The 12717-nt window shown below is 40.3% G+C and overlaps 1 protein-coding gene across 6 annotated transcripts; it reads right to left on the reverse strand.

The window, feature by feature from the left end:
• Nucleotides 1-381: 381 nt before the first annotated feature.
• gtf2a1 (general transcription factor IIA, 1) lies at nt 382-11061 on the reverse strand. 6 transcript variants are annotated; one of them, XM_063901848.1, is made up of 11 exons: nt 10839-11057; nt 10588-10652; nt 9079-9180; nt 7987-8182; nt 6761-6825; nt 5711-5786; nt 4809-4951; nt 4246-4350; nt 3369-3641; nt 3093-3182; nt 382-1986 (listed from the first exon to the last, which is right to left on the reverse strand). In XM_063901848.1, exons 2-11 carry the CDS (start codon nt 10615-10617, stop codon nt 1879-1881), a joined length of 1188 nt encoding a protein of 395 aa, XP_063757918.1. In that variant the 5' UTR covers nt 10618-10652; nt 10839-11057; the 3' UTR covers nt 382-1878. The 6 variants fall into 6 exon arrangements, with proteins under 6 accessions (XP_063757918.1, XP_063757919.1, XP_063757921.1 ...); XM_063901849.1 differs by having other exon boundaries at nt 10796-11002; XM_063901851.1 differs by lacking the exon at nt 10588-10652 and having other exon boundaries at nt 4827-4951; nt 10839-11061.
• Nucleotides 11062-12717: the final 1656 nt, after the last annotated feature.

Genomic DNA, 12717 nt, shown 5'->3' on the forward strand with positions numbered 1-12717 from the left:
TCTTATGTTTTGTTCCAAACATGATTCCATAAAAAAAACATACAAATATATTGACATCCTTTATTTTAGCTCGTCTATAACTTATTATCTTTGAGAACAAAGAAAATACTACGCAGATGAGTTTCTCAAAGGTGACTAATCATTTATTTACTATATTACTTATTTGGATAAGTGTTCTGATCCAAATAATAATGCTTAAGATCAGTTGGAAACCTCTGTATTGCAATAATATTTTAGTTTGGGAAAAAGGTGAAATAGAAAGTCAATTTTATTCCCATTATTGTAAAAAAATGTTAAAAATAAATAAGAATCCTTCTTAATTTGTCAGTGCTTCTTGGTAGTATTGAAGTGTCTTTAAATATCAACCAAAATCGACACAAGTCAAAAAACATGTACTTTATTTCAAATTGCTGCAACAGGGGCACTCAAAACAAACTGCAGAGAAACACACAGGCCCCCCAAGTTAAACTCACCTCGATAGAAAATATTTTCATTTAAAGTCATGAATAAAATGAAAGCACAGAAGAACATGTGGTGGACGAAATGATTTGGATCACAGCGTTTATGAAGCTTTGTCCATCCAACAGCGAGAAAGAAAAAGGAACACTTATTAGATTATAAGAGCACAGTTTGGTGCGGCTTGCCAAGCTTTAAAAAAACAAAAACATTTAATGAACTATGAGGAATAAATTAAAAAAAGGATATCTCCATACACCCACTGAAAGAAGTTAAATTAAAATCCAATAAACTGATTCAACCGAGACATTTGGAGATTACGGGATGTGCGAGAAAAATACATTTCCAGAGATAAAGCAGTGACAACATACATATCAATCGACATACACACACACTCTTTCCTCACACACACACACACACACACACACACACACACACACACACACACACACACACACACACACACACACACACACACACACACACTTGCACAAAGAGAGCACGCTGTGACTATTGATTAACTCGACTGACTGATTTGACAACACATCGAGAAACTGACTGTGCAAATTTTCAGACGGCTGCAGGGATCTAAAAATAAGAGCAAAGAAGTTACACCAACAGGACAAACATTATTTATACATTTCCTAAATTAATTCAGTGTTGGATCTTTTCTTTTTCTGTGTGAAGTTTTTGGGATAAAGATGGAATGAAGCTCCAGAGAAGCAGATGAGAAAAACAATGTTGGGGTGGGAATGAGCGCTCATCGAAAGATTAAAACAATGCCTTAAAAGAATGTTTTGTATTAATAAATGTAATTTCTTTGCCTTAAACCTTCATAGAAAACATTAAAACTATAACAGGTCATTAACTACATTAAAACCCTCTGGAGCACCGTTTTCATGAATTTAACGAACAAGAACAAAATTTAGTAGCCATAATTGATTCTGGCCGCTGTGAAAGGCAGCAATCGTGACCGGCAGCACTGAGGTAGGACTCCTGATCCTACAGTGCGTCATCCAGGTGTTTCTCATCTACGGGGGTTATATTGAACGGCCCTCCTGTGGCGGGGCAGGTCACCCTGGTCCACTACACCTGTACGATGTGAAATGCTTATTTTCCAAATAACGTAGAAGAAGCCAGAAAGATAAAGAACGCCGTGAGCGCAGGAACCATCCACTGTCAGTTTCTCTTCCCTCAAGGCTAGTCGAGGGTTTTTTTAAAGACACCCCTGGTGTTTTTTACGGTACCTCACAGTCCTTTGGGTTTGTCAGAGTTCTCAAAGACTCCGGAGAAGTTTCCTGAAACCAATCCAGTCACAGGATGTGGAAGGATATTGAAGTATCTGTTAACTGGAGAGAAGGAGTTTCAGAGTTTCTGCTCCTGTTGCTTTGTCTTTCTCTCTTTCCTTCTTCTTATTTTACTTCACCATTCGGCGTCCCCAATGGCTTTGGAGAAGACATAGTCTTTCCCGTTCAGATTCATGATCCCGTCCTTCAGGTGGAATTTCCATTTGTTCTTACTTCTGTGTATCTAGGGAGTATAGAGACGGAAATTAATGTTGTAGGCGTCAAGGACAGATGTTTCATCTTACGGTGGACACAGTCTATAATGTCTTTAGCCTGTGCACACGGGAGACACAAACTGTGTATTAGGCTAACCAGTGTCGTGCAATACTTATAAACAGGCATCACCTAGAATTTAAGTTCTGTGATGTGTGATGGAGGTCATCAACCAGTGCACTCAAATAGCAAATACAGAACTGATGTATCACAGAAATGGCTCTTGCATACTTAATGATTCAAAAAGTTGAGAATCGGCCGTCAAATATACATGTTTTAAAATATTTCTGCACTTTTACAATGGAGTTACATGATATAGGCGATATAAATGCGAAGTTTATTTCTTACATAAAACTGATATTACATTCATATTTTATTCAAGTCCTTCTTAGTAGCAGCAATGTTATAAAACATAACATTTATTTTGTTGTTTGTTTTTGGTCGTAGGAGTTAACTTAGCCAGTATGTGTGTTAGTCCTGCAGTAGAGTGATGCAGAAATGAGTCCAAAAACCCAGAAATTAATCATTAAAAGTTGTATTCTTAAAATACCGTACTGGTGTGTGTTGTGAATGTGTCATGAAAACGGCGGTTTGTAACAAAAACAAAAACAGAGTTAAATAAAAGGTCAATACACTAAACATTGGCCACCTTTAGCGTAGCGGTGGTGGCATGAAGCGTTTTCTTGTTTAAAGCCTAACGTAGCTTTTTATTTTTGCTGATTGCATTGACGCTACTTGAATCATGAAGTGACGTTAATATGTGGAGAACGTGCTACTGAACAACACTATCTAAAAGTATCGTAACCGTCGCCACAGATCTTATTATCTGAAATATTCTAAAATCCGATCCCATTATGTCGAAGAAGCCCTTGTAATGCTAACTTCTGGGTTTCCCTACATCATACATCACTGCTCAGCTCTATAGAGGAGTGATCAGTCCAGGCATAGAGCCGTGATTAAGGGGAATCAAAAATATGTTTCGCTGATGCAGAAAACAAATGTGTTACGGCATTTGGTTATTTTTAGACTGGCAGAGTTATGTTTTGCCATATTTTTCCAGATGAGAGCATTTCTTACCTTGTCGTACTGGCACACCACTACATTCTCTGTATCAAACAGCTCCTGGTCCTCCTCATCGCTGACATCATCCCCACTGTTCAGCGGCTCCTGACCAGGAAACACAACCAACACAATATTAAGTATGAAATCTAGTTCATCTGAATTAACCTTTGGAAATTAAAGTCTGGTCTCTACAGCAAGTCTCATTATTATAATTTATAGCTTCAATTAAGAATGTCCACTAAGAGATAACATAAAAGATTTAGATATAACATCAACCGTATAGTTTCCCACCTCTTCCACCTGGCCGTCCTCTCCCCCATCCTTGTCCTTCTCCTCCTCCTCGTCCTCATCGTACTCCTCCTCCTCGTCCTCGTCCTCTTCTGAGGAGGTGTCTCCGGCGCCGTCCACCTGCAGCATCATGGGAGGCTGCTGGGCCTGAGCTTGCTGCTGGGCCTGTGGTGCAGCTGCGCCCTGGGCCTGCTGCAGCTGCTGCACCTGCTGCACCTGAGCGGCCGCTGCCTGAGCGGGCTGCTGCTGCTGCTGCTGCGCCATCGCCTGCATCACCTGACCACACCAAGAATGAATGAAGTGAATGTTATTAGTGTCATCACTTCAAGAACAGAGCCGTGTTCGGGGTGATATGTAGCGAAATTAGAGATCATGACCCGTCTCTTGATTTAAACATGATTTCACTGATTTAATAAAGATCATATTGCTTCAGTTAAGAAAAAGATAGTCTGTTCTAGCGTAGCAAAATGACGGCAGCACTGATCGAGGTTTTCTGGAACTGTCCAAGTCTGTTCACATTTCTCTACCGCTCTTCAAACGCTGCCAGAGCCCATACCGTGTTCCTGTTAGTGTTCACTTCCTCTGTCGATATCCCTCTCCTCCAGCTCTGTGGCTAACCTCTTTCCTTCTCTTGCACTGTTTTCTTGTTCTCTAGTATTTTATTGGATGGATAAACTGAGACTCATGGGTTTTTTTTTGCCACCGCTGACCGACTTCTTTCTGTGGATTGATTTGACTGCACATGGTCTCCCGATCAGAGCGCCTTTAGCAACGGTCTACAATCATAAAATAGCTGAATGTCCAAACTGACCAGTCAGAATCGAGTATTCCTCCACGCCCTGTAAAGATAAATGAATGAAAAAAGTGAAGTAGTGCAGACCTGTGTGCTGCCTTGGACTTTGTTTCCTGAAGCTAAGACGATCTGCTGCGGCTGGATGATGACTCCCGCTTGCTGGGGAATGCCTCCCTGCAGAGGAGCCAGGACCTGCACACACAGGAAACAGGAAACACTCACAATTTGCGAAAGCCCGAGGAGAAATATGACGGTTTTCTGTGGAAAGAGATCCATCTAAAAATGCCAAAAGTTGAGTTTGTTGTTCTTAGGGCCTGGCTGTGATGCATTTTAATACTACTTGTTTAATTTAAGAAGTCACTGAAAAAAAGGTCAAATCTAAGAAGTCAAGCGTGTCCTGAATATTCAAAGTTATGTTTTACGTTGCATTTTTCTTTTTCAATTTACTCATAAGATGCTTCTCCTACTGCTTCAAGGCTATGTAGTCAAACAGTTTTCTGGTAATAGACGATTATTCACAGTACGTATATTTTTTACATACATTATCATTCTGAAAACCAGAGACACAAGATGCATGCAGCCCTGTCGCACCTCCAGCCTTTGTTCTTAATTATGAACGATGTTGTTGACAAAACAAAAGGTGTTCCTACCTGTCTAATGGGGCATACCTGCTGTATGACCGGTGCCTGCACCCCCCCGGGCTGCATCTGCTGCTGCAGGAGGATCTGCTGCTGCGGCTGCTGGATGATGTACTGCGCCCCGTTGGCAGCCCGGACCACCTGCAGGATCTGACCTGAGAGGAGAGACAAACAGAGGAGGGATTGGAGATATGAAGAAGAGATGCTGTTTACGGCTTTCTCTACGTGGGATGTGGTCATGCTACATTTTTAAACCGCACTTTCTCAAACTGGGGGTTCGCATCTTTCGTTTTCTCTTATGGCTCTCTCCTGTGTGTGTGAGCAATGAGCACAGATGTGTGTTTAAGGCCGTGTGAGCTTTTGTATCTGATGGGAAACCATTAACAGAGAAAGAGCCTGGAGAGAGCGATAAAAGATAAAGCCGGAAAAACTGTTGTGTTGAGGTCAGGACCGGTAATGGCAGACGCAGGCCTCCAGCTCGGAAAAGACGTTCAAACTATCCTCCACATTTTCGAGGTACGCGTTTATACTAGGTAATACGGTAGGAGTGGATAAAAACTCTAAATAAAATGAACTAAACACGGACTTCAAAATAAAAGCGCATTTTCTAATAAAGTGACACAAAGTCACAAAGAATTGACTGAAGTCCGATTAGTCGATATATTTCTACATTTAGTATTTAAACAATATTTTAAAATAACTATTTGTGTGAATAGCTAGGAAAGGTGTACAAATAACAATCCTATAGTACACTACCTTACCAACTTCCTGTTTTTTTAATCATGATCCTGATATGCCAGTAGACCAAGCCCCAATTATGTGAGTGCATGTATCTATGAATTATTCATTTTGGAATTTAAATATTTAGTGTTTCTCCACAATGTGCTGCACTGATAAGCCTGGGAGCATCTCACCTTGGCTGGTGATGAGCTGTTGGTACGGGGTGACCCCTGTGGGCAGAGCGAGGGTTGCTGCGGTCGCTGCTGCACTCTAGAGGAGAAACAGAGGAAACACACATGAGGGACTGAAACAGTCAGGCACACACTCCCCTGCTCCAACATTACATTAATGCTGTGTCCTTGACAGAAATGTTCTATTTTTATTGAACTTTTTTGATTACTTTTTCTGTGCAAAGCGTCTTTGAGCACCAGATGCAGCGCTTGATAAATAAAATGTATTATTATCAAACAATTTGAAAACTCCCTCTGGAGGGAACAGGGATTTTAGCTTTTGCAGACCATTTACATGCACAAAAACCTTTAATAAACAAAAACAAATCCCACAAAAAGCATAATAGGGCCCCTTGCAATGAACACAAGGAGTTTAGTTTTAAGTACATTTATCTGGAGGGATTTTAATATTCATGAAATAAAGCACAACTTCTTTATAATCTAAGTGCTAATATTTATATTCCCTTGGTTGTTGCCTTTACATATTCACATTCATCTATCTGCCTGCCAGGTTTGATGGTTAAATGGTTAGAATATGTGCAAGAGAGGATTAAAACACAGTTTACTAACACAGCTCAGGAAGCCTTGACATCAACAGATGGCTCCAGTGTTGTTTAGAGAGATAAGTACAAAGGGTTGCTGCTCCATTGTGCGGAATTACAACTAGTTAAGGGAAAGTGTGTTTCAGTGTGTGTGAGACACAGCAGGAGCATGTCAGAGGATGTATTATCCACAGCTTTATCTCCACTGTAAACCAGACTACTACACATCTCTCGGAACTTCCGTCCTCTCCTGCTTTCCATTTCTTTCTGCCCTTCTATCTGCCTGCTCCAAAACAGTCTCTCTGCTCGGAGTAAAGGCCCGCAGAGACACTTTAAGATTCTCTTCTTGTCTTGACTAAGAAACAATTCTTTGCCTTCCCTTAATAAAAATATATTACACTAACAGAGTGGTTCAGGGAGTCGCTGAATATCTGTATTCAGCGGATATAAGCAATGTGCATTTTCTACTTACCATCCCCGTTGCATTCATGTGCTGTAGAATCTTGGGATCCTGAACAATGACTTGCTGCTGGGGAGCTGTGGAGACAGACATGTTTAATTTATACCATAATAATAAAGTGTCACCATGGATTTAATTGTTTTTACCCAGCAACGAAAGCTTTGCTGTTGTTACACAGTATTGATTCATAATGATCAAACGAAACGATCAAAAGATGATTACATTTTACGCCCTGACAGCTATTATTAGCATTCAAGAAATCTTATTTAAAGTGATGGAAAGCTTATGTAAGTTAGTTATATAAACGTCATTTTTGGGGGGGAATGTACCACACACTTGGGCCATGGGGGCATATTTTAACATTTATAATTTAATACAAAACGTACCTAATTCAGCAATGAAAAATGATCACGGATGTCACAATTGCAAAAAGATATATGTCAGCATTGATTGCTTATAGGGAGTCTTGAGTTGTAAAGATAAGAATGGTTTTATGCCATGAAAACTGTTATTGACTTTCTCAAACACTTCTTTGCCACGTCATGCGAGGCTACATGGTATCACGTGTGATAAAGCCACCATATTTACATCCCTCAGGTGGGGAAAAAATGTTTCCCAACCAATGACTTCCAGGAAGCAGAAGGCTTTTCAACTATTGTTTTGTTTTGTCCACAATCTCCGACTCCAGCAATGGCTGTAGGGTCTTGAAAAGTGCAGCTGTAGGCTACCAGTAAGCTATGTTGAGTCATCTGTGAAGTTGCCTTTTTATTTCGTAGTGTAGGTAGGGTTGGAGAAAAAATAAATATGATACAAATTGCCAATCCTGCTTTTGAATGAGTTCTAAATTAAATCAGCCAAGGCTGGGCTGGTTCGTATCAGGAGAAAACTGAACATTTCAGGATAAGTCTGCCCCTCTGACTCCTCCTTTCAACTCTAACATCTCCAATAAAGGCCCTTTGGTCTGAATACCTTCAGAAAAACAAAACTTCTATAAACACCCTGAAAATAATGTACTTAAACAGAGAAAAAGGGATCTTAAAATACCAATATTGTAAAGTATTTTAATCTACTACTGGCTCTTACAGTCTGAAGTTAAAATCATATGGTAGTTGTGTATAATTATTTCACTTTCTAAATATAAACGTAAAATAGGAATATGCCTTCTCCAAATGGACATGTTGTTGTTCGACAGACTCTGATGCATGTATTAGCTGTTGTTAGTGACGGTGTTGACTGACCTTGCTGCTGCTGGGGGGGCAGGATGACTTGCTGGGCCTGGGCTTGCTGAGTCACGTGCTGCACCTGTTGGACCTGCTGCACCTGCACCTGCTGCTGCTGTTGTTGCTGCTGCTGCGCCGCCGCCTGCAGGGCCGCCTGCTCCTCCGTGTGGAAGCCCTCCACTGCCTTGGACTGCAACAGTTTGTTTTCCCATAGCTGAAGCATCGGGGAGAGGAAAGGCACTGAGTCAGAGGTTTAACAAGCTTGTGATGAAGCACTAACATTAACCCTTGTGTCTCACTGGGACATTTTGGCTTTTAAATAAAAACGTTGGCTGTGTAAATTCAAATAGCATACATTTTGGCAAGAGTGTAACTTTTTTTTCTATTTTAGGTTGAAGAAGTTCAGCCTCTGCTCCTCTAATGACTCAATTATTAGGTTAGTAGCCAAAATACTGATTGTGAGACCCTAAAAGACTAAAATGTTTTATCCAATTGCTTTTACAGCTCAAAATCACAGATCCTCCTACATGAGACTTTAACTCAACAGCCCTGGCTTTAAAATTGTTTTTCATTTTTCTATATTGATCATTTTTTGCAATGCTTTTTCTTAAAGACAAATGCATTGTATTTCTTAGTTTTTGGCACAAATAGATTTAAACGCACCAAAATGTGTTACTGTTTACATATCCAATAAAACAATTAACTTCCTCCTAACATCTAGTTTAAAGAAATACATTGTTATTTCTCCATAAACATTGGGATTTAAAGGGTTAAAACTATGAAAATGAAAGAATAGTTGGTAGTGCCGATCAGGACTGAAGCGGGTCAAAAGATTCAACTCAGTGAAAAATGTACTATTTGAAATGTTAGTTAAAATATCTATTTTTGTCCTTAGAGCAACTTTAAAAAAAGATATACTTTATAAATGTATTGGGAAAGTTCTCCAATGAGAGGCTGACGCTTCCAATCATAAGGAAAGATTGGGATCAACTAGTTTCCTACACACTTCAATAAACTCTAGGATGCAGCACACCTCACAGCACTTTTGCAATAGTGATATTCCCCCTAGTTTTCCAACACAGAAACAATGCTTCTGCAGGGGACAGTTACCGTTTTCAGCTCCAGGAGCACTTGCTCATCCACTCCCTCATCCAGGAACAGCTCTCGCACCTCGTTGATCACATCCTCAATCACAGATTTATACAGTTTAGGCTATGGGGAAGCAAGCACAAAAAATGACATTAATTGGTTATAGAAGAGAAAACCCAACAAAAACAACATATGTTATACAACATTTTCACCACTTGGTGCTTACTTTTATGGAACATATGGTGTGGGTTTTCAGAAATATGTTTAATAGGACATTTAGAAAGCGTCACAGCTGCAATAACAGCAGCTAACCATTACGTGTCTAACAGACCATGTTATATACATTAAAATGTTCCTCAACAAGTAGGTAAACATGGTAATATTTAGTGTGAATATGTTGTAAATATGTTACTCGACTCTATAACTGGCTCAATTTGAAATAATCCCAGGGATTAGCTACTACGTATGCACGGCACTGTGTGGTAGGTAATGTTTAATGTTTATAGCCCACGTCTAAATGTCCCGTTTGTCACAAACAACACGACAGTATGTCACTGGGAATACCGTGGCATACGTGGCGCACACAAACAGCGAATGTATACCGTGGTTATGTCTAAAACGGCCGCATATCAGCACCTAAAGAAAGCGGTACAATGCAACCGTAAACGCGGCACCGTACTGCAGCGCTACGTCGCCTATGTCCGCAGCACCGACCTCGGTCGGTGTGCTTCCTCCCCCTCGGCCTGTCTGCTCCTCCACTATTTAAAGCTCAGTCTGGTGTTTATATGTAGAGCCGGTGACGTAGCGTGGAGTAGCACCTTCCCATCCCGGGCAGTCTATATTAGAGAGCCAATATGGCGGTATAAAACCAGCAGCAGCGAGGAGGAGGGCCAGAACCGGAGCGGAGGGAGACGTGGAGGCCATTTTACGGAGCGGGGAACTGCGCGCTCTACTAGCCCCGTACATTGAGCACTACGTGGCGGAATGTGAAGGATATTTTCGGTGTTATATATTATGAGTGCTCAGCTTTGACTACGATGTATGGCTCTGTCGGTGGGGAGCAGTTATTAGATTGTTATGAGATGGATAAAAGTGGTGGTTTGGGACGGCTAACCTGACTGCTGCTCGTGGAATGGTGGACAATGATGACTGAGCGTTACAGATTTTCGGCTATGGAGACTTTAATTTTACACCAAAAAAAGCTGAATTAATTCGCAGTGGGTGGTGGCGAGGTGCTTTGCAAACATCTGCATCTTAAAAGTTATGCAAAATAAAAACAATTTAGCTTATATCTACCATGTTTGCTTTTATAAAACGAATATACACAACCAATGGTTTGACCCTCAACTAGATCAGCACAAACATCAACATCAGACACATCTTAGATTAATTTAGCATACGTATAGTTTAAAAAGACCATCATGAACCAACTAACTCATGAAAGCTTCAACCTGACAAAAGAACCCATTACTCGCAACTTTAAAATGTCATTTCATCACCAAACCTACAGTTCTACTCCATTTCACTTACTTTATGTACAGCTCCTCTTACGTTAGCCATTGCTCCTACCAGATGGCTTTATCTCAGAGAACAGTCTAGTTTCCAAAAATGATTAAAATGGCCGAATGAATTAAATCTTCATTTTATTAGATATAAAAGTGAAGTGTATGTTAGAGCAAAATTAATTTCACTGAAGTCAATAATAAGCAGCTCTTCGACAGCTTTCCATTATCTTTACCCCCATTTTCCCCCGCTGACAATCCTTAGAGATTGGTCCTTACCACTGGGTTCGAGTTAGCCGAGCTCGCCATTATACGCGTAGTGTAAAAACCACACGGAAATAGGCGAGAATAGAGCCAAAAATTACGAAAAACGACTTAAAACAACTGGGAAAGATATCTTAAAACAGCCGGCATTACTTTTGTAAATAAAACACAGTTTTTGCGGTCTTATTTACAATCCCGGGCTGCGACTCCCCAGCCGTCCTCCGTCCGTCGTTGTCTTGCTTTATATACTGAGCGAAGGAGCTGCGAGTGCGCGAGACATAGGGCAGGGTCAAATCGCACGTCGCGCGAGATTTCGTGTGGATTTATGATCCAATAAATACGACTGCTGCTGGGAAATGTAGTTTACAAGGGAGAAGCAGTAAATACATGTGCACAGATCGCATAAGTTTCATAACGCCCAGTGATCCCTTTTACTGAATTAGGCCAAATGTGAATATTGTATGAGGAATTAATCTCAATGCTCCATGGCGCTCCTTTGCAAACAATAGTTGTTGATAATATACTATTGATGGGGAAAAGGGATGTTGTAGCTAAGCTTACCCTTTCTCTTGTGTTATTGCCTTGTTTTTTTGTAGTTTTACAGAAAGTTACCCACAACACAAATACATTTTGTGCTTACCAGTTTACAAAGACATTTTTTTAAAGCTTATAATCATTATTAATTATCAAACCTGAAAACCTTTTTGAAGATACAAATATTTATACTCTTTACTATATTTACTTTACTACAATACACTTAATGTGGACATACATGTGACAGCAGAATACATATTGAATACATAACATGGTTAATTCATAAAATATCTTCTATTTTTTAATATAATTACATGACATTTTAAATTAGAATTCAGTAATCCAGCAGTGCTTCTAAATGGAACTATGCAAAGCCTTTGTTTATGTTTCTTTTCTAGAGTTTATCTTGTAGTAACATCTTGTAGCCACAAGAAGGTGATCACATCACGTAACAGAACTCCAAAAAAACAAGCTCTCGTTTTCTGATTCCATGACACACACACACCAAACACACACCAAACACAATCCATTCACTTTGTTTAGCATGCAACTATTTGAATTCAATAAAAGGAAGGATGGAAGTGATTTTTGGGATAAGCCATGTGTATAGCTTCTTTGTGTTTTAATCAAAAACACACATGTGCTGACTGGCAGGGGAGCATTCCCCAAAACAATAAAGCTTAGCAGTAAGTGAGAGCTGACATGAGAACGTTACCTCCACTTCTGTCTCCATGGAAACTTGCCTCACTGGTCAATCTGTGGATATGGATGCTATAGACCAGGGGGGAGCAGTGCTCTCTGTGTGCATCCATCCACTCAGCAATTCCTGCTCAAAGACTGAATGTCACACTACTGATTTAAATGTCTTTCACTGAAGGGAAATTAAAGGTCTCCTTCACACTGATGACTATATGCTTTTGGATTTACTTGTAAAATAATTCTTTAGGGAAAAGATTGATTTCTCAAACTGTGATGTGATCAAACAAAAAAGCACAGTAATGTCGCCATACCTTTGAGTCTCACTCTTGGTAACTGAGTGGTGTGATGCCCTCTAAAGATCTACAGAATGCACACTTTTCTCCCCCCTCTTTCTTTGCTGTAGTTGCATAGCAACAGAGGAGCTGCTAGCTCCAGTTGTGTTGGTGGTGGGAGCGCGCTGCACAGGGAGGCACTGGCTCCAGATTAAGCCTGTCTCGGCTTCAATTATGAATGGGCTTCCACTGCCACACAGCTCTTAAAATGGCACCACTCAGGCTGATAAGACATTGAGGAACTCTTTGGTACACTTAACTCTTTTACTCCTTTCCCTTAAGGGGGGGAAGCAGAGTTCGACTTTAATCAGAAGTATTGAACTTCAATG

The sequence above is a fragment of the Eleginops maclovinus genome, chromosome 15 (assembly GCF_036324505.1).
Source record: "Eleginops maclovinus isolate JMC-PN-2008 ecotype Puerto Natales chromosome 15, JC_Emac_rtc_rv5, whole genome shotgun sequence".
Lineage (NCBI taxonomy): Eukaryota > Metazoa > Chordata > Actinopteri > Perciformes > Eleginopidae > Eleginops > Eleginops maclovinus.

Coding starts and splice junctions, on each gene's coding strand:
- gtf2a1 (XM_063901847.1), bottom strand. CDS start 10,868: ATGGCGAGCTCGGCTAACTCGAACCCAGTG. Junction 4,351..4,808: donor AGGTATGCCCCATTAGACAG/GTAGGAACACCT, acceptor CTGTGTGTGCAG/GTCCTGGCTCCTCTGCAGGG. Junction 3,642..4,245: donor AAGTCCAAGGCAGCACACAG/GTCTGCACTACT, acceptor TGGTGTGGTCAG/GTGATGCAGGCGATGGCGCA.